This window comes from Phaenicophaeus curvirostris, chromosome 3 (assembly GCF_032191515.1).
Source record: "Phaenicophaeus curvirostris isolate KB17595 chromosome 3, BPBGC_Pcur_1.0, whole genome shotgun sequence".
Taxonomy (NCBI): Eukaryota; Metazoa; Chordata; class Aves; order Cuculiformes; family Cuculidae; genus Phaenicophaeus; species Phaenicophaeus curvirostris.
This window is the reverse complement of record NC_091394.1, coordinates 29,784,910-29,799,581: the sequence shown is the minus strand read 5'-3', so window position 1 is coordinate 29,799,581 and position 14,672 is coordinate 29,784,910. Positions and strand designations below refer to the sequence as shown.

Sequence of the window (14,672 nt, the reverse complement as noted above, 5' to 3'; positions counted from 1 at the left end):
ATCAATTTTTGTGCATGTAGTCACTACTAGTTAGCACCTAACGAGAATGACAACTTATTATAATAAGGAAAAGACCACGGTGGCAGCAGAGAAGCTATTATACTTACTAATTGCTGCAGTTTTTCATTCAGATGAACAGCAAGACAGATGCAATATTTCTATAACTCTAGGTGGAGTTTAGCATTCAAAAAACCTACCTTCAAGTGTTTCTCAAAAGAATCCTCAGACAACTTACCTTCTCGCTGAGGTCTATGGGAAGCCATCGGTAATCCATCATGAGGTGCTGTGGTTTGTTCTAGCAAACTAGTCTCATTACTTGACATGCAGTCACCATGGGAAAAGTCATTCTAAATTGAAAAGGAAAAAAAGAAGTGTCTTAATAGAACATATATTATCAAAGCTTGCTCTAGACAACAGAAGTTTAAAAAAAGAAGCTCCTTATTTAGTATTCTATTGGGGAAAAAAAACGAAATTCTTGACAGTGGCAAAAAGGTGGTCATTAACCATTTCAGTTCTTATTTTTGTTTATTTAGTAAGTGTCAGCTATGGTCTCCAATGTTTCATTGACCTTATTCAAAAAGCTGAACAGGGTGGGGGACAGATCACGTGCTTTCTGGGTAGTTCAGCCTGGATAATTCAAGATCAGTAGCTCAGAACTTCAGTGCTCCTTTACTGCTAGTATGAACTAAACAAGTACCAACTTGTGAAGTCATCTACTCACTACACTGTAAACATTCTCCTCCATTATATTCATGTCCTATATCTTTAGCCTGCCATCTCTTCTATATAAGAAATCACAAATAACTGTTGGGCATGTGGTCCTAACAGTGACATTCATGCATCTCTTACAAACTAAACATTCAGAATGCAACCAGTTGCCACCAACGCCCTCTATTCCATTGAGAAAAGGACAGACTGAAAAGCTCACCTCACTTTGCATGCAGACTTTAAAATTATTTGCCAAGAATAACTATTGTTTTAATACAGTGCATAAGGAGGGGCAGAACAATCATACAAGACAGGTAACATGGACAGATAAGTAAAAGAAGAAAGAATAAACTGGGCTAACATTGACAACCAGAGAAAAGTATTAAATGAGCACAGACTTCAAGCAGTTTCTCTAGGGTAATGAGCCTAAATAATTTTTCTCACATTAGGATAAAACATTAAATGTATGAAGTTAGATATTCTTCAATGATTAGGTCCTATTAAAAGAACAAAACCAACCAGCAAACCTAAAATTCAGAAATGTTTTAAAACATCAGATGACTTCAGATGCAACTGGTTTTGCCAGCTGACCAGTATAATTCCATGTTTGAAGGAAATGACACATTGCCTTAAAAAGATATATCCAAAAAGAACCAGGAAATACTGGAAGTGAGTTTCTGGATTAATCTTTGTCACATCAGGCACCCCTACTTATCTGTAACCAGTAGAACATATGAGCTTAGCAAATACCTAAATCCTATCAATATGCAAATGCCATAGCTAGTGATAGTAGCAGCACCAGCACAGAGGGAGAGAGAAGGTCGCTCTGTTAGTGCCACAGATCAACAAATACTGTTTCTGTTATGCTCTGGAAGCTAAAACAGAGGGTAGGTCACTTGGGAAAGCTTACAAAAGAAGATAAATAGAGGACATTCAATGAACTACAAATATATAGCAACTGGTCTGCATGAAAACTAGAAGGCAACTAATTACCTATCTTATTAGCATCTTCATAAAGCAATTAAAATTCCTGGGAGAAATGGATACTTTCTGGAGTAGACACATATTGAAAATTCAAAGTCTGTTTCTTCTCTCATTGGGAATGAAAAGCATCACTCCAGTGATGAAAGACCTTCGTAAAAGATGGGTAAAGGAAAACCACAAATCTTTAGACAGTACTCTTTTTTTCCCCCCAATACAGAAAGCATAAGTTTCTGGAAGTAAGTGCCAGTATATACATCATCTATTTTTTTATTTTCCCCCAGAGGACTTGTGCAACACGATGGGACAAAACATCAGCTGAGTCTTGTTTGGACCCTAAGACCATGTCACAGCAGGCAGACCAGAAAGAGGAAACACAGAGGTGCCAAAAGACATCAGAAACTCCTTGCAATTTGTGAATGCTTCAAATAACTTCCAGTTCAACACATGTAAAAACTAAAGATTGCATCATCTTACTAAACCACCATTTTACATCATCTACAGTGGGTACAAACTGTGGCAACGCTCATACATTCAACTCATTCAGGATCCAGTAAGTAGTTAGGCATCAATCTAACTTTCATCAGTCACACAAACAGCAGCTCACAACCAGCAAGCAAACATCCATGTGCCTTCAGACTGCACTGCAGATGGTCTGAGGAACTGCATGGTGTTTTAGCTGTCTCATCTAAATCAGTGCAGTTTGTGTTCTACACTAAGTGTCAGTAATTTCAGGTTTCAAAGTAAACAGTTTTAAAATATAGAGCATGCTTTGTTTCCCCAAGATAAAACTCACTCCAGTCCTTAGTCACTCAGTAAACAACCTCAGCAAACTTAACTGATCAAAACAATATTTCACATTTCAAATATCTCATAAATTATGAGCACAATGTCAGACATTGAATATAGCTGTATATCAATCAGATCGCATTTTACAGTGTAAGCATATTTCCAAGTGTAAAAAAAAAAAAGGGAATAAAAACAACAACCCACAAGCATGGTCTGGAGTGAGCCACATTCACATCTCATCAAAACTCCCCTTGACACTGTTTTGTCATACACTTCATAACAACTGTGGACATAACCAAACACAAGGATTCCACTTTTAGTGTTAACTCCTGGTCATGCATTTTTCACAAAAATGTTAGCACGTGAGCATTAAAGTTGCCTTGTTAAAACTGATTCATTTAACATTGTCCATAAAAAGCTACACTACTATGATTAACTGGCTGCACTCAAACTACATAAGCTAATGAGTTTAGCACATACTTTGGTATGAGAGTCAATATCTTCCTGACATGAAATCAAACCACTGAACCAAGATTTCTAGAGAAGATCAATGTCAATTCTCTGGAAGTTAGGTCTTCCTTAAAGTACAGTCACACGCTTTGCCAAAAGCAGCTTTGATATCTTTTCTTTGTACTGCATACAGAAGACGACAGGCATTTGGATTAACTCTGACAGAGGCTCTCAAACTATTCAGTTTGGTTTGCTTTTCTAAGATGTCTTTTTCCACCTGTGAAATCATGATCATAAGAGCTGAAGGCAGCACTTCTTTCATTTTAAGGAACAAGTTGAGAATTCGAGCTCATCAATTACCTTTTTTATTTTTAAATACACAAATGGATCCAAACCAAACTGAACTTAAAGTCAGACCTTCTTTTGCTTTGATTAATGGAAAAATAAATTACAGTCTATTCTAATAAATAATTGCTAGTTAGGAAGTCAAGGAAATTGGGAGCAGTATTTAAAAGAGAGGCATGGAAATAAGAATTACTTTGAAGATGTATTCTTTTCAGTTCATGCCAAAGGAGCATTGAATACTGCTGGTACACCTCCTAGCACTAGAAAACTGCTTCTCACCTAGCCATATACACAATCTTTGTAATGTATTCAAATGTATTCAGTGTTCAAATATTTTTGCAGAGAATTATTCTAGAATGGTTACTTTTCTACCCATGGTTACTTTTCTACCCATTTCTACCCATAGTTCTGTACCAGGCAAACTACATCCACATTTGAAGGTTCCCTGCAACTGCAAAACATTATATGGTTCAAACCTGTACAAGTCCAGACATCAATGATTTTATAAGTCCATAGTTTATTCACTTGAAAAAATTCTTCACCTAGAAATTCAAACTAGTAACATGTACTGCGTGCAGTCTGTAAATGACAGCTTTCACAGTACACAGTAGAGTGCAGCAGGCCAACAGTAGGGTAATCCAGGGCAGTCATAGCTTTACCTTACAGCTCACAGCCTGCAAGGATTGCTTCCGTGCCAGCTCCAGATCCTATCTTAAGCTGCATTAAAACTCTTCACTCTTGTTAGCTACTGTGACAGTCCCACACCAAACACTTGCAAGTAACTAAAATACACATAAAAGGTCAGAGCGGACAACTCTATCACACAAGTGAGTGGGAAGTCAAGACAGTCCACAGGGCCAATGAACATTCAGAGTGACATGGTGGGCTGCCACCTGGTGCCAGTCACACCACAAACACAAGTCCTTTAAAACTGGGTATGCTGCTGAGGAGTTCCTGTTGATGGTGCTAATTGTGCAAGTCATCTCCTGTCAATGAATGAAATGTATTCACACAACACATGCAAGCGTAAGCTTAATTCTTGCATAAGTCTGTCACATGCAAGGATTCACTGCAGCTCATAGTGCTAGTGCTAATGATTAAAATAGCGAAGCAAGAATGTGGGCAGCCCTAAACCAGTTGACAGATAATTGACTTGCTAATCACACAGATCTTGGTGATGGGCTAGAGGATTACCCACATTTATCCTTGAAAGTGAAATGAGCTAAGAGAACACTCTAAAAAATGTCTGGTCTCACAATTTAGACCAGAGTTTTGTATCAAAGACATCTTTCCCCATATGGCTGAAATCAAGAACCATATTAAGAAAACAAAAAAAAGCAGCTATCCCTAGAGATGTTTCTCATGACGGTAAATGGGGAGTCATCTGTATAACTACTGTATGTGAGCTTAGCAAATATCAGCTAGTCTATGCATGACAGATGTCCAAACTCTACCTTCTTAATAGATGGCTGACAAAAAAAAAATGCACGCTGGTATTGGTTTGGCAATATGTAATGAAATCTATTATTGGATAGCCTTATTGTCATCATGAGCAAGTGACTGATGCACATGAGCCTTCTCATCTTTAAATTGTTCATATGCATCAGCTCCAGTGACCACTAATGAAGGAAACCTGCTTACAGCAGCTGGACAGCACAATGAGTTCTACATGCCCAAATAGGAAAGCTTATTTTTCTGAAGACTTCAGTATACGTGCTGTTATGGACGGCACTACTTAGCCTTGCAGGCTGTGCAGACGTACACTGGCACAGCTCATTCATTCATGTACAAGTGGCAACTGGCAAACAAAATCAGATGAAGAATCAAGATCTAACACGTGATCACGAGTTATCAACTATAGTATCTGTACCTTAAAGAAACTTGAGTGATATCAGAATAATCATTAGTAAACGTGGTGCCAAATACGAGACCAAAGCCATGATTTGCTCAAAACAATCCTTATAAGCAACCACCCTTACTGCTTCACAACTATGATGCACAGAATCATAGCTACACAGCTCTATTAGCACCACAGCTAAATATCACCTCCTAAGAAGTAACAATCAGTTGAAACTGCATGTGTACTTGAGAGCTGCTGAACCCTCCCTTGAATACAACGGCAGCAAAGAGGAAGCCTTGCTCAAAGCTGTGCACAACTATACCCTGCACCCTATCACGTAATCCTTGCTATTGTTTGGATATAGGCATAGAACATCCATACCATTCAATACGTAAGTGGAAAAAACACTAAGTTATACCTCAGTTTGCAAGCTCTGGTCTATGCAGTGGGACAGTCCAACTGATCTCAGATGCAGAGAGCTGTCCTACAAGACTAAGAACAGGATCAGCCTCAAGATCTAAGACCACAAAGATCTACCAAATTATCTCTCTTTTGGTCACAGACAGCAAACAACTTACATGCTTCCTCATGAACTTATCCTTTCACATGCAGATTCAACCTCCAGAACAATAATGCTTATTCCATGTAGAATCACAGGCTGAAGAAATGGGGAGACAGCATGTGGGGAGGAACATCAACAAGCAACACACAAGCGGGGGTCCAATGAGCTAGAAAATAGCTTTGCAGAGAAAGACCTTTATACATAAAAATGCATATAGATGCATACACCTGAAGGGAGGGTGCAAAGAGCCAGGCTCCTTGCAGCAGTGCCCAGTCACAGGCCTAGCGTAAATGGGCACGAAGTGAAACATCGGAGGTTCCCTCTGAACATCAGGAAATGCCTCTTTCACTGTGAGAGGGACTGAGCACTGGCACAGGTTGCCCAGAGGGGTGGTAGAGTCTCCATGCTTCGAGATACTCAAAAGCACGGTCCCGGGCAACCAGCTGTAGGTTGCCCTGCTTAAGAGAGGGTAGGGGGATGGACAGGATGACCTCCAGAGGTCCCAGCCAACCTCAGAACCTCCAGTTCTGTGACCGGATATAAAATCCCAATATATGATATACACAAGCTGGACTGGATGAACATACAGTTCAAATGGATAATCTGTAACTGCCCTATTAACTCATATCTATTAAGCTAGACTGCATAGCAAAACCACACAGTTACCCAGGAGTATTTTAAAGCCTATTTGTTGAGTGAAACTGTCTTAAGAGCTCACCTGTAAGAGGCAGTAACACTGTGAAGGAGACAGAAACTTTTTGAAAAAACAGCAGCTGATTCAGGCAGGAAAAGCAAACCATATGACAGCTTCGACAACCACGTATCAACCAACTTGTATCACTGTGAAATCATGACAACATTGAGATGAAGGGCATACCAACCTCTTACACAGCATTAACAACTTCAGCTATCAAGGCCTCTGGCAACTACACTCAAAGTATCAGACACATCAGCTGCAGCAATGGTTTACAGTGCAGGGGAAATAGCGCACCTTGTGTTTGCTAGGAACACAGGGCATTCTTTCTCTAAGCCCCACCAGCACCTGAGCTTTTAACTGTACTTCAAATTCAGTTTAAGTGGATTTTAGTTTAAGTCCAGCCTAGCTGGCCTGTGACAAAGTAAAGAACTTGAAGCTAGAGCCAGCAATGCAAGCTTAGACATTACTGCATCACCAACTGGTTGCTCATCCAAGAACTTTGTACAACTTCAGTACCATTACAATTGCGTGTAGATTGATTAAGAAGAAAATTACTTGAATGTATTAGTGTAGACTGACAAAAATATTATTCTCAAAACAGCCTAGAGTGTCGGCAAGATTTAAAAGACATTTGTTCGTTAGGAGTAGTTCACTGAAGTGCAGTTAGTACTGAGAGAAGGCAATGTCTTTGTTACTACTTTTAGCTACTGGCAGAGGGTGATGTGTCATTTTGTCCAATTTCTGAACTCAAGAAGTCTAAGCACCATAGTTCAAAAGTATTCTTTCACGTTTAGCAGTTCCAAATAAAAAAATAAATATCTCTGGCATGTTTTCATCTCACTCCTACGACACTTACCAAGGCATTAAATCTCCATTACTAGAAGTCTATTTACTTTCTTCTCCCAAAAAGGACAAGATTAAGAGGTTAAGGAAAGGCAAGAAGTTCATGAAGGAACGTAGTTTCTAGCTGAATGTCTAAGGTTGTTCTCTGCAAGCTTTGGTCTTTAAAAGTATAAACCCTTAAGACTTGGAAGGTACTACAGAAATTCATGACATATTTAATACTAAATGTCTACTTTTCCTTCATTACAGTTAATGAAGACTGAACTGTAGTGTTTCTAGGGCAGCTGTCGCTAGACATTGATATTGGCAAGTAAGTGAGGCTACAGAGATATAGGCAGACAGAATCCTGCAGACTTCAGTGGTTTCATAGACACAGCCATCTTACTGCTGCTGTCTGCATCCTTTTTTGCTGCTCTTTAGAAAAGAGCAGAGACTCCTCAGTACTCCAAGTCCAGTGAGATCCTGCTGTCTACAAAGAAGTCAACACCTGGCAACACTGAAAACCAGACCGCAGCTTAACAACAGTAATCTAAGTGCAAGCATCAGTAAGCCATGGGTTTATTTTCAATGCCCTTGGTGCTCGCTAAATTTGTCGGAGAAGAAACTGGCATGGAAAGCAGGGAGGCTGATTATCCCTGGTATAAAAGGACTGGGCAAGGCTACAAACTTCTCTTGTAAACAACTTAGGGCAATGGAAGTTCTTACTCTGCAGTTTCCTGGAGTAATAGCACGGACATTTAGATAGAGGCCTTCCATTTTTGCGTTGTCTTTTATCTAATTACGACCTCTTTTCTAGAAGGCTTCCAGTCATGTTTCCGGAAATCCCAAATCCTGCTTGGAGTCAGAGAAATCCCTGTTCAGAGACTAGTGCATTGGGCTCACCAAGGGAGGCAGAATACAAGTTTTGCATACTGAGATAAAAAGTGAAACATTAGTACTTTCCTAGAACGAACCACCATTTACAGTTTTCAGACTCTGAAGACACACTTCTCCCTATACTCAACTCTATAACACTAAATAGAGTGCACTGCAGCTTTGAAATGGGGTTGCTCCTGTTTTTCTTCCCACAAAGCTCTTAGAATCTAAAATAAAGTACTACTACCCTGTTCTGCTGCAAGCCACTGAGGATCAATTATAAAAGCACTCTACTAATTTGCAGACAAAATATCCTATAAATAAAAGCCTCCTAAGAAAAACACCCTGTAAATAGAAACTTTGCTTTGCTTGTAAGTAGAGACTTTCTCTGTAAAGAATTCTCCAGCCAGCTAATTATAATACTGTTCAGTAAACCATTATATCCAGGAGATTGCCTATTTCAATAGAACCTTAGTTCTATTACTGTCAAGCATGCCTGATTAAATGTTCTACTCCCTAACGAAAGTCACATTTATTATGTTAGCATATACTCAGACCTCCTTCAATGTCTCAGCATTCTGATCTCAGATCTTGGATGGGATGGAACAAGATAGGCAATAAAGTCAAATACCTTTGATAGTGATGCACTTACTACGCAAATATAATCAACACAAGAATTAAACTATGTGTTCTGTTAAACTAATATATACAGTGGTATCAGCAGGCTCTGCACATTAATGCTTGCTTTATGATTACAGATGTGAACACTGCCCATTTATTCTTATACTTCAACTTTAGATTCAAAGTTCATATTCTGCACAGTTTAATGTACCAATGACTGTTTTCCAAAATGTGTTATCTACACCTTCATTTAAAAAACAGCAAACATTATCACGTGTTTCTACCTTAAGTAAAAAAAAAAAAAATTCAGAACACTTTCTTAGAGAAACAAGTTCATGCACTTACAAGGTAGTCCTACCTCTGGCCTTCCCCCTCCAACAGTCCCATCTTCTAACAACTTTTGAATTTATCAACCATTTCCAGCTAAATTTGTTATTATGCATCACCACAAAACATTAAGTTCTTACAGGATCATTGAAGTAGGAGGCCAAGAAGAGCATTAATCCTATTAATCCTTTGTCAAGAAACAACTTAAATGTGAGCTCAGTGTTATCAGATGGCACAGATCCTATCCAGAAAACATAATCCCGATCACGGGTAAAAAGCAAACTGCCTTATGTTCTAGTAAATCACCCACAAGTTCTTTGTAGGTCAACCTCTCAAGCTCTGCTGCTCATTATAGCTACATGTTGTAGCTCCTGGAAACCTCAAACCAAGCCATTGTTAGATACACCACGTGCAATTACACAGTCCTTGCACTAAGGAATTTGTAATGTAAACTTGACAAATACGCAGCCCGGTTTAATTCCAGGTCTTAACTCTATCACCTCCGTAGGTTATTTCACATCACCTTCACTTGCCATAGATCCATATTATTTCACGCAAACAACAGCTCTCCTACCACCTTTAGGCTGTCGAGAAGACACGAGCTGCGAAAGCCCAGAAGCGTTAAGGAAGGGAATCACAGACCGGTTTGGGAGAACCACGAAGGTCACCTGGTCTGAGCTCCTGCAGGAAGCAGAGGCACCTTCAACTAGAAGTTGTGGAGAGGAGGGAGCTGGCCTCTTCTCCCAAGTGACAGGGGACAGGACAAGAGGGAATGGCCTCAAGCGCCGCCAGGGGAGATTTAGGCTGAACATTAAGAAAAAATTTTTCACAGTAAGGGTGATTGGGCACTAGCACAGGCTGCCCAGGGAGGTGGTTGAGTCACCTTCCCTGGAGGTGTTTAAGGGACGGGTGGACGAGGTGCTGAGGGGCATGGTTTAGTGATTGATAGGAATGGTTGGAGAGGGGACAGGATGAGAGGGAATGGCCTCAAGCTCCACCGGGGGAGGGTCAGGCTGGACATCAGGATGAAATCTTTCCCGGAAAGGGTGATTGGTCCCTGGCAGAGGCTGCCCAGGGAGGGGGTTGAGTCCCCTTCCCTGGAGGGGTTTAAGGGACAGGTGGACGCGGTGCTGAGGGACATGGGTTAGTGATTGATGGGAATGATTGGACTCGATGATCCAGTGGGTCTTTTCCATACTGGTGATTCTATGATTCTATGACTCGATGATCCGGTGGGTTTCTTCCAACTTGGTGATTCTACAATTCTATGATCGGGTCGCTCAGAGCCCCATCCACCCGACCTTGAACGTCCCCGGGATGGGGCACCTACCACCTCTCTGGGCCACCCGCGCCAGGGTTCCACCACCCTCAGCGTTAAAACTTTCTCCGCAATACCCAGCCCAACCCTCTGCTCTTTTGTTTAACACCACCGCCCCTCGCCCCGCTGCTACAGGCGCTGCTAACAAGTTTTTCCCCCTCTTTCCTCCGCTCGACCCACGGCGCCGCCCGGGCTGGGGGGAGCGGGACTCGGGGCCCGGGGCGCCGCTGGCGCGCGGCAGCGCTCGGCACGCGCCGCCACGCCGCCCTGCCATTGGCGGGCCGGGAGCGCGGGCCCCTCGGGGGCGGGGGGCGCAGCGCGGGCCTCGCGCCGTTATGCAACGGCGGGGAAACCGCCCTGCCGCCACGTGACCGGGCGCCGCCGCCGCCATCTTGAGTGGGGGCGGGAGGCGGCGGCCACCATTAGTCCCCGCGTCCCCGCCCGGGAAGGGCCGTGCCCCCAGGGAGGCGCCGCCACCGACCAGTCCTCCCCGCGAACAAAGCCGGAGGCCGCCGCCCCGCGCCCCGGTTCCCCCGCCCCCACAGTTAACGGCGAGGGGTCAAGCCCTTCTTCCCAGCCCGGCCCCGCTGACCCCGGGGCAGCCGAGGAGAATTCAAAGAGGTCTTTACGAACCGTCCCGGTTCGCGGAGCCCTGAAGGCACTTAAATTTCAAGTGATTAAAGGAGGACGAAAAGCCTGCGTTCACCTGACGGGATTTTAAATCGAGGCTAACTGAGCAGTACTGCTGCGTTTTGCCAGGGAAGTTCCTAACCCTGCTGCTAACTCCATGTCCTCCGGCGTCTCATTCGCAGGCGTCCCATGAACGTGAACTGAAAATGCTCAGCGGTCCCTCTGTTCCCTTGGCAGCCATTACTTCCCAGATGTGGTTTTGCTGTATTTACAATTTAACCATTAGAAAGGAAAAAAGCCCGTGGAAGGGATGCCACCTCATCCCTGCAGCAGAGTAGGGAATGTGTGACATGCATGTTCAGCCAAGCTGACTCGGGTCTCTCAGCGTGCCCCGAGGAAACAAAACCCCCACAGCTTGGAAAGCTGCTTTTACATGGAAGCCAGACTGCTGCACAAAACAGACTCTGATACTCGCAGGTCATGAGAGTCTGATCTCCTAACGCATCTGGTGGGACACACTGAGCGGCTGTAACTACCATGCCAGTTTCAGGCAGGAAGTGCGTTTCCAGTTATTAGCACTTCAAACCCAACAAGAACAGTGTCCAGTCTTACCACTTCCTGCAACTCGATCTCCTCCCTAAAGATGCACTTCCAGGATTCATTTTGGGATACAGCTAGACTTGATGCAGGTCAATAAGCCAATATAAACACTTTGTGGACTTAGACTGCAAATTGGTTCTGATTTCAGCACCATAATGTCTACACCACCAGTTCATGATCTGCCATATGTGCTTTGGCCTTAAAACGATACAAGCATTTACTTAAGGTATTTGGAGGCTTAGAAAGTCATCCCTGTCTCCTCCAAGTTCTCCTCAAGAGCACAGCCCATCTTTACCAAACAGAAAGAGGGACCATTCCTTTCCTATGGCAGGCACCCTTAAAGTTTCCTAGGAGTAAGCAAACACAGAAACAAAACCTCAACCCTTAACTCTTCTGTACTTTTTTTCTATTAAGTACCTGATGAAAACCCGATGTGTTCAGTTGAGCAGCATTAGGAGCACCTCTTTTCCAGCCCTTTCTCCCTCTGGATGACAGGCCATCTATAGACCAAAAACTGCAGATCTCCAAGATGACGGATTGGTTGCACAAATACAGGGCAGACTTTAAAGCCAATGCTTGTCAAGCAGGCAGCAATGAATGGCACTGGGGTAAAACCTTAGTTTAAACGTAGCTGCTGCATAGGAGAACACTTCAGTGCCACTCACTGAAAGCCTTCATTTGTGGTGACAGCCACCTTCTAGCAACAAGTGGCACATCTGCTTTCAAGATGTGCTTTGCTGTTCCCTGACAGCCACCCAGAAAACCAACTCCTCTCTGAACAGAAGCTCCAGTTCTGACATTTTAATTTGCTGCTTTAGCAGAATGATTACCACTTCTTCCCAAACGTCTTCAGCCACCTTACTGAACGTGGCTTTTCAGAGAACCAACCTTATAGCCACTGACCCCTGCCTGCTGCCCTAACCCTTGCCAATTCCAAGCCTAGGTCTCCATATTTTTTTTTTGGGGGGGGGGGGGGGCGGGAAACACGGGAAGGGAGGGGAGGAGGGAAGCGGATGGGGGATGAAGACAGGTTCCACCTGAAAATTATACCAACGCGTTCTGTCATTGTGAGCCTGTAGAGACAGCTCTGTTAGGCCGTATGGTTTCTATCCAGCACTATGACTATTTTTCACAAGTTTAGCCAAGCTGTCGCTTGTACGATGCAGAAGCACTCCACATTACAGTCAGGCACTGGTACCACAAGAAATTCGTACTAGAAACTGCAGCTGCGGGGGTGGCTGGGGCCTACGCTGCCGGGGGCTGGGGGACACGCTACGAGCGGCGCAGCAAGACGGGAGGGGCCTCATCCCCACGGGGGGGGGTCGGAGAAAGACAAGAGGCCGCCCCCAGCTCCTGGAAAACGGGAAGGGGGAAAGGATGGAGGAGGAAACGGCCCGACGAGGCGGCGCAGCGGGAGGAGGCCGGAACGCGGCGTTACAAGGGGGCCTACAAGAAGGCTGGGGAGGGACTTTCTGCAAGGGCACGTAGCGATAGGACGAGGGGGAATGGTTTTGAATAGGAAGGGGGAAGATTTAGATTGGGCATTGGGAAGAAATCCTTCACCGTGAGGGCGGTGAGGCACTAGCACGGGTTGCCCAGGGAAGCTGTGGCTGCCCCATCCCTGGAAGCGTCCAAGGCCAGGTCGGATGAGGCCTCGGGCAGCCTGGTCTGGTGGGACGCATCCCTGCCCGTGGCAGGAGAGTGGAACCGGATGGGCTTTAAAGTCCCTTCTAACCCGATCCATTCTACGATTCTACTACCTGGGCCCGGTGGCGGCCAAAGCCCTCCTCTTGCTGGTCCCCGCACAGGGCCCTCCGCAGCCGCTCCAGGTGCTCCCGCAGGGTGACCCGCTGGTGGAAGGAGAAGGCCGGGTGCAGCGAGGCCATGGTGAAGAGCAGGAGCAGCTCCTCCTGCGCGCCGAAGCCCAGGCCCTGGGCGGCGGGGAGGCCGGGCTGCCCGTTCTCCCCGGCTCCGTCCATCACCACCACCACGTCCTCCTCCTCCTCCTCCTCGGCCCCTTCCTCCGGGGGCCGCCGCGCCGGGCAGCTCTGCAGGATGGAGTCCACCTGGGGCAGGAGACGGTGGAGGCGCCCGGCGGCCTCGCGGTTCTCGGAGCCCAGCAGGGCCAGGTACACGATGAGCTTGGAGCGCACGGCCGGGTCGCGGAAGTCACCGAGCTGCCCGGGGTCGCTGAGCCCGTTGGCCTTGGCCTCCGAGTCGCGGAGGCAGTGGTAGTCCTTGCGGGCCAGGTCCTCCAAGCAGGAGCCCAGGAAGCGCAGCTCCAGCGGGTTGCACAGGTCCAGCAGCCCCACCATGAACTCCAGCCGCTGCGCCGAACCCAGCACCAGCCCGAACCACTCGTACACCGTCTCCTTGTCCGTGCGCGCCGCCGCCGCGCCGGGGGCCGCGCCGCCTCCCGGGGCCGGGGGGGGCGGCGGGCCGGGACCCGCGCCCGGACCCGGGCCCGGGCCGTGCAGCCGGCTCGGCCGCTCCAGCCCGCACCCCCTCCCGACGGCGGCGGCCGAGGGGGCCGCCCCGCGGGCCCGGGGCAGCGTGAGGGGACGCTCCGGGCCGGGCTCCTTCAGCCCCGCCGCCTCTTCCGCCGCCGCCGCCGCCTTGTGGCTCGTCTGCTTCAGGGGCAGCTTCATCTTCAGCATCCTCGGCGCGGGGGGTACAAGAGCATCCGACGCGGCGGGCGCTCAGCACGAGCCGCTCATCCCGGTGCCGGCGGGGAGGGGAGGAGGGAGGGGGGGAAGGCGGCAACGGTCCCGCCGTGTGCGCGCGGCGCGGCGCGCGGGGGGGGCGGGGAAGGGCGGGCCGCGCGCGCGGCGGCTCCCGCAGCGCCGGCCCCGCCTCCCCGGCGCGAGGGCGGCCGGCGAGCGAGGCCCCGGCCGGCGCGGAGCGAGCGAGCGAGAGCCCCGAGCTCCGGCCTGGGCGAGGGGGGACGGAGCGGGACGGGGGGAGCGGGGGCGGGGAGCGGGAGGCGGATGGGGGGTGGCGCGCAGAGCGCGGAGCGAGGCTGGGGGCGGGGCCGAGCGCGCCTCTCCGCCTATCGGCGCCGCCCGACGTCAGCGCGCTCGGCGGCGGCGCGCGGGGCCCGCGGGGG

General features: G+C 47.0%; 1 protein-coding gene across 4 annotated transcripts in view; it reads right to left on the bottom strand.

Moving 5' to 3' along the window:
• Window positions 1-14,281, bottom strand: part of ZCCHC2 (zinc finger CCHC-type containing 2) — a 41,596-nt gene extending 27,315 nt beyond the window's left edge. For 3 of the 4 annotated variants that reach the window (XM_069853542.1, XM_069853543.1, XM_069853544.1), the window contains exons 1-2: window positions 13,327-14,281; window positions 236-347 (exon numbers count right to left, since the gene is read on the bottom strand). In XM_069853542.1, the coding sequence (XP_069709643.1) occupies window positions 236-347; window positions 13,327-14,223 (1,009 nt within the window). In that variant the 5' untranslated portion in view covers window positions 14,224-14,281. The remainder of the gene's footprint in view (window positions 1-235; window positions 348-13,326) is intronic. The other variant, XM_069853541.1, reaches the window with a different exon arrangement.
• Between the last annotated feature and the right edge of the window lie 391 nt (window positions 14,282-14,672).